The following is a 14,794-nucleotide window of genomic DNA, read 5'->3' on the forward strand; positions in this document are numbered from 1 at the left end:
CAGTGTGGGTGTGTGGCGTGTGTAGTTTGCAGTGTGGGTGTGTGGCGTGTGTAGTTTGCAGTGTGGGTGTGTGGCGTGTGTAGTTTGCAGTGTGGGTGTGTGGCGTGTGTAGTTTGCAGTGTGGGTGTGTGGCGTGTGTAGTTTGCAGTGTGGGCGTGTGTAGTTTGCAGTGTGGGTGTGTGGCGTGTGTAGTTTGCAGTGTGGGTGTGTGGCATGTGTAGTTTGCAGTGTGGGTGTGTGACGTGTGTAGTTTGTAGTATGGGTGTGTGGCGTTTGTAGTATGGGTGTGTGGCGTAGTGTGAAGCGTGGCGTAGTGTGAACATGGCGTGTGTGCGTGGCGTATAGCATGGCGTAGCGTAATGTGTGCATGGCGTGTGCGCGTGGTGTAGCGTGGCATGGTGTGTAGTAGCGTGTAGCATGGCGTAGCGTTGCGTAGTGTTTTCTATAGAAGAGCCTTCTCGGGGTAGGGGTGCTGCTGTGTGTCAGGTGGGTGTGGAAGGCTCTGGCCAGGGTTGGGGATGGAGCTGTAGCCGGATGGCTGATTGGCTGGAGGCTGGTAGGACAAGCCCTCTGCAGCTGGACTGTAGACTGGAGGCTGGCCCATGTACATATGGAGATCACTAGAACACACACACACACACAGCAGGTTAAAGGATCTACAGTAGGTAAAGTCCACCCAAACGGAGCCGACGAATGTCTGTTAGCATTGCTCTCTATGTAGTTCTATGTATATTTGTGCGGTTGAATTTTTGGAACGCAAACCAAACGGACTTCCATCAGCTCCATTTGTGAAGATCCCTTTAGGGTTAGGTGTGTGTGTGAATGGTTGTTATGACACTCAATGTCATCACCTGGGTGCTGGCTGGCCAGTCTGTAGCTGCTCCAGAGAAACACTGTATCCCTGCTGAACCCCTCCTGGACCGCTCATCCCATAGGACCCTCCAGACTGACCCGGGTACACCTGGGGGAACAAACAGAATACTAGAGATATATATATATATATATACAGTTGAAGTCGGAAGTTTACATACACCTTAGCCAAACACCTTTAAACTCAGTTTTTCACAATTCCTGACATTTAATCCTAGTAAAAATTACCTGTCTAAGGTCAGTTAGAATCACCACTTTATTTTAAGAACGTGAAACCTCCAAATAATAGTAGAGAGAAATAATATCTGAAAAAAAAAAGATCTTTCATCACATTCCCGGTGGGTCAGAAGTTAACATACACTCAATTAGTATTTGGTAGCATTGCCTTTAAATTGTTTAACTTGGGTCAAACGTTTCGGGAAGCCTTCCACAAGCTTCCCACAATAAGTTGGGTGAATTTTGGCCCATTCCTCCTGACAGAGCTGGTGTAACTGATTCAGGTTTGTAAGCCTACTTGCTCACACACACGCCTTTGCAGTTCTGCCCACACATTTTCTATAGGACTGAGGTCAAGGCTTTGTGATGGCCACTCCAATACTTTGACTTTGTTGTCCTTAAGCCATTTTGCCACAATTCTGAAAGTATGCTTGGGGTCATTGTCCATTTGGAAGACCCATTTGCGCTTTAGCTTTAACTTCCTGACTGATGTCTTGAGATGTTGCTTCACTATATCCACGTAATTTTCCTGCCTCATGACGACATCTATTTTGTGAAGTGCACCAGTCCTTCCTGCAGCAAAGCATCCCCTCTCCTGTACTTCCTGTTCACCCATGACTGCGTGGCCATGCACGCCTCCAACTCAATCATCAAGTTTGCAGACGACACTACAGTGGTAGGCTTGATTACGAACAATGACGAGATGGCCTACAGGGAGGTGGTGAGGGCCATCGGATTGTGGTGTCAGGAAAATAACCTCACACTCAATGTCAACAAAACAAAGGAGAGAATTGTGGACTTCAGAAAACAGCAGAGGGAGCAGCACCCTATCTACATCGACGGGACAGTACTGGAACAGGTGGAAAGTTTTAAGTTCCTCGGCGTACACATCACGGACAAACTGAAATGGTCCACACATACAGACAGCGTGGTGAAGGCGGCGCAGCAGCGCCTCTTCAACCTCAGGCGGCTGAAGAAATTCAGCATGTCACAGATGCACAATCGAGAGCATCCTGTCGGGCTGCATCACCACCTGGTACGGCAACTGCTCCTCCCACAACCGTAAGGCTCTCCAGAGGGTAGTGAGGTCTGCACAACATCACCGGACCAGGGGCAAACTGCCCTCCAGGACACCTACACCACCCGATGTCACAGGAAGGCCAAAAAGATCATCAAGGACAACAACCACCTGAGCCACTGCCTGTTCACCCCGCTATCATCCAGAAGGTGAGGTCAGTACAGGTGCATCAAAGCTGGGACCGAGAGACTGAAAAACAGCTTCTATCTCAAAGACAGACTGTTAAACAGCCACCACTAACATTGAGTGGCTGCTGCCAACATACTGACTCATCTCTAGCCACTTCAATAATAAAACATTTATGTAATAAATGTATCACTAGACACTTTAAACGATGCCACTTTATATAATGTTTACAAACTCTACATTACTCATCTCATATGTATATACTGTACTCTATACCATCTACTACATCTTGCCTATTCCGTTCGGCCATCACTCATTCATATTTTTTTTGTACATATTCTTATTAATTCCTTTACACTTGTGTGTGTATAAGGTAGTTGTGAAATTGTTAGGTTAGATTACATTTGAGATATTACTGCATGGTCGGAATTAGAAGCACAAGCATTTCGCTACACTCGCATTAACATCTGCTGACCATGTGTATGTGACAAATAACATTTTATTGGATTCTGTGCTTCACGGTTTGGATGGTGTTCTTCGGCTTGCAAGTCTCCCCCTTTTTCCTCCAAACATAACGATGGTCATTATGGCCCAACAGTTCTATTATTGTTTCATCAGACCAGAAGACATTTCTCCAAAAAGTACAATATTTGTCCCCATGTGCAGTTGCAAACTGTAGTCTGGATTTTCTATGGCGGTTTTGAAGCAGTGGCTTCATCCTCGATATAGGACTCGTTTCACTGTGGATGTAGATACTTTGGTACCTGTTTCCTCCAGCATCTTCACAAGGTGTTGTAACTTTAATGTGTTAGAGTTCATGTTTAAGTTAATTCATGGAGCTGTATCTGAAGATATTTCTTTACAGTTATTTACATATGTAATTGTATTGGTTAGTATTGAATTGTATTGGTTAGTATTGAATTACGCTTTTGACTGCAAGTTCCAGAATGCCTTGCGAATGAGAGAGATAACGTGCCAATTATGTGCAGGTGCAAAGTGATAAAGCTGATTTTCCGCTAGCATCTTAACTGCATTGCTCTGTAGTATCTAAAGTTGTTAAATGTAACGTGAACAAGTATTATTACTAAAAGAATCTTTTATATCAAACCCAACGTCCCGAGTCATTACTTTGAAGACAGTTAATCTAAAACAAGGTCCTTTGCTGTTGTTCTGGGATTGATTTGCACTTTTCGCATCAAAGTACGTTCATCTCTAGGAGACAGAATGTGTCTCCTTCCTGAGTGGTATGACGGCTGCGTGGTCCCACGGTGTTTATACTTGCGTAGTATTGTTTGTAGAGATGAACGTAGTACCTAAAGGCGTTTGGAAATTGCTCCCAAGGATGAACCAGATTTGGTGGAGGTCTACAATTTTTTTCTAAAGTCTTAGAGGCAGCAGCAGCAGGAGAGACCTGCGAAACCTGGAGAGATAGACTTGGGAGGAGATTCTGGGCGGCAAGGGACCCTGGACACAAGCAGGGGAATATTGCCGCCCTAAAGCAGAGCTGGAGGCAGCGAAAGCGGAGAGGCGCTGGTATGAGGAGGAAGCACGGCAGCGCGGCTGGAAGCCCGAGAGGAAGCCCCAAACATTTCTTGGTAGGAGACCTAAGCCAACTCCCCGTGCTTACCGGAGAGCGAGAGGGACCGGGCAGGCACCGTGTTATGCGGTGGTGCGCAAGGTGTCCCCGGTGCTTGTGCATAGCCCGTTGCGGTACATTCCAGCTCCTCGTATCGGCCGGGCTAGAGTGGGCATCGAGCCAGGTGCCATGAAGCCGGCTCTACGCATCTGGTCTCCAGTGCATCTCCTTGGGCCGGCGTACATGGCACCAGCAGGTTCGCCAGCACAGCCCAGTGCGGGCTATTCCACCTCGCCGCACTGGCCTGGCTACGGGGAGCATTCAACCAGGCAAGGTTGGGCAGGCTTGGTGCTCAAGAGCTCCAGTGCGCCTGCACGCACCAGCCCTCTGGTGGCAGCCCCCTGCACCAGGCTGTCTCTCAGTCTTCTCCCTACAGGTGCTCCCGCCTGCCCGGCGCCGCCGGGGAGCCTCCCGCCGCCGGAGCCTCCCGCCCGTTCGGGACCCATTTCTGGGGTCCCCAGTCAGAGGTCGGCGGCGAGGGTCGCCGCTCGTAAGAGGCCACAGAAGCGGACAATGAGGCGGAGAAAAACTGTGGTGAAGTGGGGTCCACGTCCCGCGCCAGAGCCGCCACCGTGGACAGACGCCACCCAGACCCTCCCCTATAGGTTCAGGTTTTGCAGCCGGAGTCCGCACCTTTGGCAGGGGGGGAGGGTACTGTCACGTTCTGACCTTGAATCCTTTGTTTTGTCTTTATTTAGTATGGTCAGGGCGTGAGTGGGGGTGGGCAGTCTTAGTATTTCTATATTTTCTATTTCTGTGTTTGGCCTGATATGGTTCTCAATCAGAGGCAGCTGTCTATCGTTGTCCCCGATTGAGAATCATATTTAGGTAGCCTGTTTTCCTTTTGTGTTTAGTGGGTGGTTATTTTCAGTCTGTGTGTCTACCAGATAGAACTGTTTCGGTTTTCATTTTGTTATTTTGTATTTGTAAAGTGTTCAGTTTGATTTAAAAAAAGGATGAACACTTACCACGCTGCGCTTCGGTCCTCTCCTTCCAACGACGACAACCGTTACATTAACATAAGTATTTGGTACATCAGAAAAGCAGAACTTAATATTTGGTACAGAAAACTTTGTTTGCATTTACAGAGATCATATGTTTCCTGTAGTTCTTGACCAGGTTTGCACACACTGCAGCAGGGATTTTGGCCCACTCCTCCATACAGACTTTCTCCAGATCCTTCAGGTTTCGGGGCTGTCGCTGGGCAATACGGACTTTCAGCTCCCTCCAAAGATTTTCTATTGGGTTCAGGTCTGGAGACTGGCTAGGCTACTCCAGGACCTTGAGATGCTTCTTAAGGAGCCACTCCATAATTGCCCTGGCTGTGTGTTTCGGGTCGTTGTCATGCTGGAAGACCCAGCCACGACCCATCTTCAATGCTCTTACTGAGGGAAGGAGGTTGTTGGCCAAGATCTCGCAATACATCGTCCTGTCCCCTTTGCAGAAAAGCATCCCCAAAGAATGATGTTTCCACCTCCATGCTTCACGGTTGGGATGGTGTTCTTGAGGTTGTACTCATCCTTCTTCCTCCAAACACAGCGAGTGGAGTTTTTACCAAAAAGCTCTATTTTTGTCTCATCAGACCACATGACCTTCTCCCATTCCTCCTCTGGATCATCCAGATGGTCATTGGCAAACTTCAGATGGGCCTGGACATGTGCTGGCTTGAGCAGGGGGACCTTGCGTGCGCTGCAGAATTTTAATCCATGACGGCGTAGTGTGTTACTAATGGTTACTAATTCTTTGAGACTGTGGTCCCAGCTCTCTTCAGGTCATTGATCTGGATGATCATGCCGTGTAGTTCTGGGCTGATCCCTCACCTTCCTCATGATCATGCCCCACGAGGTGAGATCTTTCATGGAGCCCCAGACCGAGGGTGATTGACCGTCATCTTGAACTTCTTCCATTTTCCAATAATTGCACCAACAGTTGTTGCCTTCTCACCAAGCTGCTTGCCTATTGTCCTGTAGCCCATCCCAGCCTTGTGCAGGTCTACAATTTTATCCCTGATGTCCTTACACAGCTCTCTGGTCTTGGCCATTGTGGAGAGGTTGGAGTCTGTTTGTTTGAGTGTGTGAACAGGTGCAGTTAATACAGGTAACGAGTGGAGAACAGGAGGGCTTCTTAAAGAAAAACTAACAGGTCTGTGAGAGCCGGAATTCTTACTGGTTGGTAGGTGATCAAATACTTATGTCATGCAATAAAATGCAAATGAATCATACAATGCGATTTTCTGGATTTTTGTTTTAGATTCAGTCTCTCACAGTTGAAGTGTACCTATGATAAAAATGACAGACCTCTACATGCTTTGTAAGTAGGAAAACCTGCAAAATCAGCAGTGTATCAAATACTTGTTCTCCCCACTGTGTGTGTGTGTGTGTGTGTGTGTGTGTGTGTGTGTGTATATATATACACACACACACACACGTAAGTATCAAAAGTATAAATATTTTCAACTTCCTAATATTAAGCAACAGACAGCACAATTTTCTTGGGCAGGGCGACAGATTTTCACCTTTTCAGCTCGGGGGATCCAATCTTGCAACCTTACAGTTACCTAGTCCAACGCTCTAACCACCTGCCTCTCATTGCACTCCACGAGGAGCCTGCCTGTTATGCGAATGCAGTAGAGGCCAGGGTAAGTTGCTAGCTAGCATTAAACTTATCTTATAAAAAAACAATCAATCATAATCACTAGTTATAACTACACATGGTTAATGATATTACTCGTTTATCTAGCGCTGGGGGATGCAACGCTGGGGGATGATTTAACAAAAGCACAATTGCGGAAAAAGCACAATCTTTGGATGACTGTGCCTAACCATAAACGCCAATGCCTTTCTTAAAATCAATACACAGAAGTATATATTTTTAAACCTTTAGCTAAAAGAAATCCAGGTTAGCAGGCAATATTAAGAGAAATGAAACAATTTCACCTGGTTGAGTTCATTGCACGCAGTCAGGGTATATGCAACAGTTTGGGCAGCTTGGCTCATTGCGAACTAATTTGCCAGAATATTACGTAATTATGACATAACATTGAAGGTTGTGCAATATAACAAGAATATTTAGACTTAGGGATGCCACCCGTTAGATAAAATACCAAACGGTTCCGTATTTCACTGAAATAAAAGTTTTGTTTTCGAGATGATAGTTTCTGGATTCGACAGTATTAATGACCAAAGGCTCGTATTTCTGTGTGTTATGTTATAATTAAGTCTATGATTTGATAGAGCAGCCTGCCTGAGCGATGGTAGGCAGCAGCAGGCTCGTAAGCATTCATTCAAACAACACTTTCCTGCGTTTTACCAGCAGCTCTTCGCAAGCACAGCTCTGTTTATGACTTCAAGCCTATCAGCCTAATGGCTGGTGTAACCGATGTGAAATGGCTAGCTAGTTAGCTGGGTGTGTGCTAATAGCATTTCAAACGTCACTCGCTCTGAGACTTGGAGTAGTTATTCACCTTGCTCTGCAAGGCCTGCGGCTTTTGTGGAGCGACGCTGCTTCGAGTGTGGCTGTTGTCGATGTGTTCCTGGTTCAAGCCCAGGTAGGGGCGGAAGCTATACTGTAACACTGGAAATACTAAAGTGCCTATAAGAACATCCAATAGTCAGTCAAAGGTATTTGAAATACAAATGGTATAGAGAAATAGTCCTATAAATACTACATTAACTACAACCGAAAACCTCTTATCTTGGAATATTGAAGTCATGTTAAAATGAACCACCAACTTTCATATGTTCTCATGTTCTGAGCAAGGAACTTAAACTTGACCTTTTTTACATGGCACATATTGCACTTTTACTTTCTTCTTTGTTTTTGCATTATTTAAATCAAATTGAACATGCTTCATTATTTATTTGAGGCTAAATTGATTTTTTTGATGTATTATATGAAGTTCAAAATAAGTGTTCATTCAGTATTGTTGTAATTGTCATTATTGCAAAAAAATAAATAATAATATATTTATTTATTTAAATCAGCCGATGAATCGGTATCGGCCTTTTTTGGTCCTCCAATAATCGGTATCGGCATTGAAAAATCATAATCGGTCGACCTCTAATAAGGACAAAATGTGGAACAAGTCAAGGGTTCTGAATACCAAACGTATAGACCAAAAGTTACCTCATTAAAAAGTTGAAGGTGGTCTTGTCAAATAGCTGTATTTCATCCTTACTTCCCTGTAGCTAACCAGTCACCACCAGCCTTCTAGTGCCTGGTTAAGAAACAAGCTGATTTACGAAATTAAAATATACAGGTTCTGTAGTCTCTCTCAACCCTCCCACGTTACCACTGCCTTTCGTATACAGGTTCTGTAGCCAACTCCCCCTCTTTTCCTTAGAGAAAACTGTTTTCGTTCAACAATGTTTAAAATACATTTATAAAATGTGTTTAATTGAACCTATATTTTAACTAGGCAAGTCAGTTAAGAACAAATTCTTATTTACAATGACGGCCTACCCCGGCCAAACCCGGAAGATGCAGGGCCAATTGTGCGCCGCCCTATGGGACTCTCAATCACGGCCGGATTTGATACTGCCTGGATTCAAACCAGGGACAGAGTGACTCCTTTTGCACTGAGATGCAGTGCCTTAGACCACTGCACCACTCGGGAACCAGCAATACATTTTTATCTTTCTACCGTGCATTGGTGGGCCGCATTTTGAGAAAGAACGAGAGAGGGCAAGAAAGAGAGAGAGATGAGTGACCTACCTGTTGTGCTGTGTTGGCAGATTGATGCATGTAGTACTGCTGGGTCTGTAGCTTTGTGTACATGGCATAGTCCTCATTCATAAGCTTAGCATAAAGAGACAGAGCCTCCATCAACTTCACATTCAGCTCTGACAGCTCTGAATGCTTCCTGAAACACAGGAGTCAGTCAGTCAGTCTGTCAACCAACCAGTCAGTCAGTCAACCAACCAACCAAGCAACCAGTCAGTCAGTCAGCCAAGCAACCAGTCAGTCAGCCAAGCAACCAGTCAGTCAGCCAAGCAACCAGTCAGTCAGACAAGCAACCAGTCAGTCAACTAGTCAGTCAGCAAGGTGTAAGCTGAATACCGTACCTGTCAGTGCTCTCAAGCTTCTGATCAATGAGGGGACACATCTGGTTGCAGGCACCTTAGCAGAACAAGAAACAATGTTATGTAATGTTTTGTAACTGTAGAGTGCATTCTAAATGCAACCAGTGTTTTAATTAAGAAACGGGTTAAATAAATAATTGACAGTAGTTAGTCAGTCTTACCCACTAGATGCAAGAGTTAGTCAGTCAGTCAGTCTTAGCCTCTAGCTGTAGGAGTTAGTCATTCTTACAGTTTAGCTGTAAGAGTTAGTCAGTCTTACTAACTAACTCTTACAGCTAGTGTGTTAGTTGGGTAAGAATGACAAACTAGCTAACTAACCCTCTAGCTGTAAGAGTTAGTCATTCTTAGCCTGTGTTCGTAATGGCTGCTCAGTGAAACGACCTGTCCTGATTTGTCATAGACGATTGCTAAAAAAACGTTAATGAGCAAGCCTTCCTTCATGACCTGGTCTCTGTAAAATGGTATAGAATCAGCTTGACGTTTGGACCTTCTTTTTTAATATTTTCAATGGTATTGTTAACAAACACGCCCCCATAAAGAAAATTTGAATTAAAAACAGGTTCAGCCCCTGGTTCGACCGTGATCTTGCAGAGTTACTCCACCTCAAGAACTGCATTGGCGAAAGGCTCAGCAAACACATACTCAGAATGACTGGTTCTCGTCCAGGCAAATGAGGAACAAGTGCACTCAGGCTATCCGGAAGGTGAAATTTAGATACTTTAAGAAGCAGTTCTCTCTGTGAGTCTAACCACCTCCTCACAGCTGCCCATGTCCCTTAATGTTGATGTGGTTGTTACTGACAAGAAGCACATGGCTGAGCTCTAATCACCACTTCATTAAGTCAGGATTCCTATTTGACTCAGCCATGCCGCCTTGACTGTCCAACATTTCCTCATCTCCCACCCCTTCTAATGCGACTAACCCCGATGTTTCTCCCGCTCATCCTCCACATACAACACCAGCTCTGCCAGTCACATTATGTTAAAGGTCCCCAAAGCACACATCCATGGGTCACTCCTTTTCAGTTTGCTGCAGCTAGCGACTGGAATGAGCTGCAAACATTCAAACTGGACAGTTTTATCTCAATCTCTTTATTCAAAGACTCAGTCATGGACACTCCTACTGACAGTTGTGGCTGCTTTGCGTGATGTACTGTTGTCTCTACCTTCTTGCCCTTTGTGTTGTTGTCTGTGCCCAATAATGTTTGTACCATGTTTTGTGCTGCTACCATGTGTTGCTACCATGTTGTTGTCATGTTGCTACCATGCTGTGTTGTCATGTGTTGCTGCCTTACTATGTTATTGTCTTAGGTCTCTCTTTATGTAGTGTTATCTCTTGTCATGATGTGTGTTTTGTCCCCTCTTTATTATTTATAATTAATTATTTATAATCCCAATTTTCAAATAGCTTTCTTGTCAGGGCAAAGTATTACTGCAGAGTCAATTAAACATTCTTTAATGAATTCTAACTCAGCGAATGGCTTTCTATGTTTAGCAATTTTGTGGGACAGTACATATCTAGCTATAGCAATTCTGTTTGCTGAATGCAGTTTTGTGAAAACTCCTTGCTGCTTTTGCAACTGAGAAAGCAACTATTTTGATGCAATTGCCCTCTGCTCAGAAGACATATTCCTATATTGCATGCTTCGTCTGGAAGTGTTGGGACAAGTTCTAGTCATTCTATTTTTTTATATTTTTTATAAATATTTTCTCCTTCCAGTTCTCTGCTGCCAATGACTGGAACGAACTACAAAAATCTCAGAAACTGGAAACTCTCATCTCCCTCACTAGCTTTAAGCACCAACTGTCAGAGCAGCTCAAAGATTACTGCACCTGTGCATAGCCCACCTATAATTTAGCCCAAACAACTACCTCTTTCCCTACTGTATTTAATTCATTTATTTTGCTCCTTTGCACCCCATTATTTTTATTTCTACTTTGCACATTCTTCCACTGCAAATCTACCATTCAGGTGTTTTACTTGCTATTTTGTATTTACTTTGCCACCATGGCCTTTTTTTGCCTTTACCTTCCTTATCTCACCTCATTTGCTCACATCGTATATAGACTTGTTTATACTGTATTATTGACTGTATGTTTGTTTTACTCCATGTGTAACTGTCGTTGTTTGTGTCGAACTGCTTTGCTTTATCTTGGCCAGGTCGCAATTGTAAATGAGAACTTGTTCTCAACTTGCCTACCTGGTTAAATAAAGGTTAAATAATTTTTAAATTCTGCAAAAAAAAAAAACGTTTCGGTAAAATGTATTTTTTGCGTTCAAACGGCTCTCCTGTGAAGTCGTGACTTGCGACATACGCCTAGTTTACGGAATCAGGTCACTATTAGCCCCCTTGTAATTAGATAACTCTCCTTCATTGTTTGGTGAAAAAGATGAGAGAAAATATTGTTAAATTAAATCAACACCTTTATCGAATATTGAAATGGAAGGAAGTGGTCATAATTAATATTTTCTGTAATTTCAGTGTCACTGTTTATAAATTCTAAACAGAAATAACTTATTTACATAATTATTCAGACCTTTTGCTATGAGACTCGAACTTGAGCTCAGGTGCATCCTGTTTTCATTGACCATCCTTGAGATGTTTCTACAACTTGATTGGAGTCTAGGCACAGATCTGAGGAAGGGCACCATTTCTGCAGCAATGAAGGTCCCCAAGAACACAATGGCCTCAATCATTCTTAAACAGAATAAGCTTGGAACCACCAAGACTCTTCCTAGAGCTGGCCGCCCAGCCACACTGAGTAATCAGGGGAGAAGGGCCTTGGTCAGGGTGGTGACCAAGAACCCAATTGTCACTCTGTTGGAGCTCTAGAATTTCTCTGTGGAGATGAGAGGACCTTCCAGAAGGACAACCATCTCTGCAGCACTCCACCAATCAGGTCTTTATGGTAGAGCAGCCAGATGGAAGCCACTCCTCAGTAAAAGGCACCTAAAGGACTATCAGACCATGAGAAACAAGATTCTCTGGTTTGATGAAACCAAGATTGAACTCTTTGGCCTGAATGCCAAGCGTCACGTCTGGAGGAAACATGGCACCATCCCCATGGTGAAGCATGGCTGTGGCAGTATCATGCTGTGGCGATGTTTTGTCAGTGAAAGGGACTCTCCAAATACAAGTGTGACAAGCTTGTAGCATCACACCCAAGAAGACTTGATGCCAAAAGTGCTTCAACTTCAAGCTATGTAAATGTGATATTTCAGTTTTAAATTTTTTATAAAATTGGCAAACATTTCTAAACCTGTTTTTGCTTTGTCACTATCGGATATTGTGTGTAGATTGATGAGGGAAAAAAACTATTCAATCCATTTTAGAATAAAGCTGTAAGAAAAAGTGAAGAGGTCTGAATACCTTCTGAAGGCACTGTATGTCTATGGTGTATTTACTGTGTGTGTGTGTGTGTGTAAATGATGTATGTACTATGAGCTGAGCCATAAGGGAGACGAGACCTCTACCACCCCACTGGGGGGGGGGGGGGGTGTAGCCTGTTTTTTTCCCCCCCACTATGTTTCTGAAATCACCATCACCCACTAATTAACTTGTCATTTTTGCAGATTAAATGTTTGAGCTGCTATTGAATCAATATGTATCGTTTTAATTAGCTATGACATAGCAAATGAATATATAGCACAACATTCGATTTCATCCCCATCTCAAAACAAAATGGTTTTGACCATTTGGAAGTGTTTCGTGAGCTTCTTTTGTATTCCAGCTTTGGCCTCGCAAAAGCGATTCCTCGTTACGAAAATATAAACTTTACCCTGTATATCTAAAAATGACCATATACACCATTTTATTTTAACAAAACTATTGCTGATGGTGAACCTGAACAATAGAAATAAACTATTGTAAGCCACGTAAAACAGGAATAGCCAGATCAGTTGTTTCCGGTAGCTTACTTTTATTCTGGTAAAATAACATAGGTTATCACTCAACCAATAAAGACTAATATTGGGCAAGCCATTTTAGCATTTGAATGCTGAAGGTGCTGTGTAAGATCAGGCCCTACTCGCTTTCGCAGCGTGGATCTGGGCACAGTGCGCAGTTTGACGAGGCTACTGATTTTCCCTAGGTTGTTCTGCATGCAAAATTACTTGTAGATCAATGACTGTCAACACAGTTAAATGCTTAGCTAGACACCAGAGGAGATCAGCTATTTTTGTAAGGAAGAAAGTAATATAAGCCAAAAATGTTGGTGCATTTGAAAATTGGTAATGTTTGAATCGGTTTTGGGGTCCACAAACCATCTTAAACATTGAAATCAGTGACTGATGCGCATCGGTGAATTGTTACATACCTATTAGTTAGTCAGTCTTAACCTCTAGCTGTAAGAGACAGAGAGATAGATAGATGGATAGACTTAGCTTTAAGAGTTAGTCTTATCCTCAAGCTGTTTTGGTTAGTAGGTCTTATCCCCTCTAACTGTAAAGGTTAGTTAGTAATAGTTGTTCAGTAAGTCAATCTTACCCTCTAGCTGTAAGAGTTAGTAATAGTTGTTTATTAAATCAGTATTACCCTCTAGCAGAAAGAGTTAGTAATAGTTGTTTATTAAATCAGTATTACCCTCTAGCTGAAAGAGTTAGTTAGTAATAGTTGTTTATTAAGTGAGTATTTCCCTCTAGCTGTTTGATTAGATAGACGGTAAGAATGACTAAGTAACTCTCACAGCTAGAGGGCAAGAATGACTAACTATTACTCTTTAGCTGTAAGAATTTGTTATTTAGTAATAGTTGTTCAGTAAGTTAATTGTAAGTCAGTCTAGCTGTAAGAATTAGTAAGTTGGTCTCACCCTCTAGCTGCAGCAGCTCACAGGCATCAGACTGGTTGTCTGTTGGATCTGCACTCTGGATCATGTGCAGCAGCTGGTCCATTTTCTCCTGGTGAGGAAAAATAATCAAATAGAACTTCAGTAGAGCTTTTTTATAAAAGGAAGTAAAACATTACACCTACAATAGTATACACTGAGTATACCAAACATTTGGAACACCTTCCTAATAAGAGTTGTGCCCTTTTGCGGTCAGAATAGCCTCCATTCGTCGGGCCATGGACTCTACAAGGTGTCGAAAGCGTTCCACAGGGATGCTGGCTCATGATGACTCCAATGCTTCCTACAGTTGAGTCAAGTTGGCTGAATGTCCTTTGGGTGGTGGACCATTCTTGAGACAAAAGGAAAATGGTTGAGCATGGAAAAAACAGCCGTGTTGCAATTCTTGATAAAACAATGCTTCTGGCACCTACTACCATACAACGTTCAAAGGCACTTAAATATTTTGTCTTGCCCATTAACCTTCTGAATGGCACATATACACAAGCCATGTCTCAAGACTTTAAAAAAATTCTTTAAATTTGTCGCCCCCACTTCATTGAAGTGGATTTAACTAGTGACATCAATCAAGGGCTCATAGCTTTTAGTTGAATGCATTCAGTTGTACTATCCTTTCACCTGGATAGTCTGTTATGGAAAGAGCAGGTGTTCTTAATGTTTTGTATACTAAGTATATATACACACACACACACACTACATGATAAAAAGTATGTGGATACCTTCTCGTTGAACATCTCATTCCAAAATCATGGGCATTAATATGGAATTGGTCCCCCCTTTGCTGCTATAACAGCCTCCACTCTTCTGGCTTTCCACTAGATGTTGGTACATTGCTGCAGGGACTTACTTCCATTCAGCCAGAAAAGCATTAGTGAGGTCGGCACTGATGTTGGCCATTTAGGCCTGGTTCGCAGTCGGCGTTCCAATTCACCAAAAAGGTGTT

General features: G+C 43.3%; 1 protein-coding gene across 4 annotated transcripts in view; it reads right to left on the reverse strand.

Annotated features, from left to right (window-relative positions):
- Positions 1-200: 200 nt before the first annotated feature.
- stam (signal transducing adaptor molecule (SH3 domain and ITAM motif) 1) overlaps positions 201-14,794 on the reverse strand; it is a 42,705-nt gene continuing 28,111 nt past the window's right edge. For 2 of the 4 annotated variants that reach the window (XM_020475799.2, XM_031809894.1), the window contains exons 10-14: positions 13,816-13,903; positions 8,990-9,044; positions 8,640-8,787; positions 852-961; positions 201-620 (exon numbers count right to left, since the gene is read on the reverse strand). In XM_020475799.2, coding sequence (XP_020331388.1) covers positions 443-620; positions 852-961; positions 8,640-8,787; positions 8,990-9,044; positions 13,816-13,903 — 579 coding nt within the window. In that variant the 3' untranslated portion in view covers positions 201-442. The remainder of the gene's footprint in view (positions 621-851; positions 962-8,639; positions 8,788-8,989; positions 9,045-13,815; positions 13,904-14,794) is intronic. The other 2 variants (XM_031809895.1, XM_020475798.2) reach the window with 1 other exon arrangement.

Source organism: Oncorhynchus kisutch, linkage group LG30 (assembly GCF_002021735.2).
Source record: "Oncorhynchus kisutch isolate 150728-3 linkage group LG30, Okis_V2, whole genome shotgun sequence".
Lineage (NCBI taxonomy): Eukaryota > Metazoa > Chordata > Actinopteri > Salmoniformes > Salmonidae > Oncorhynchus > Oncorhynchus kisutch.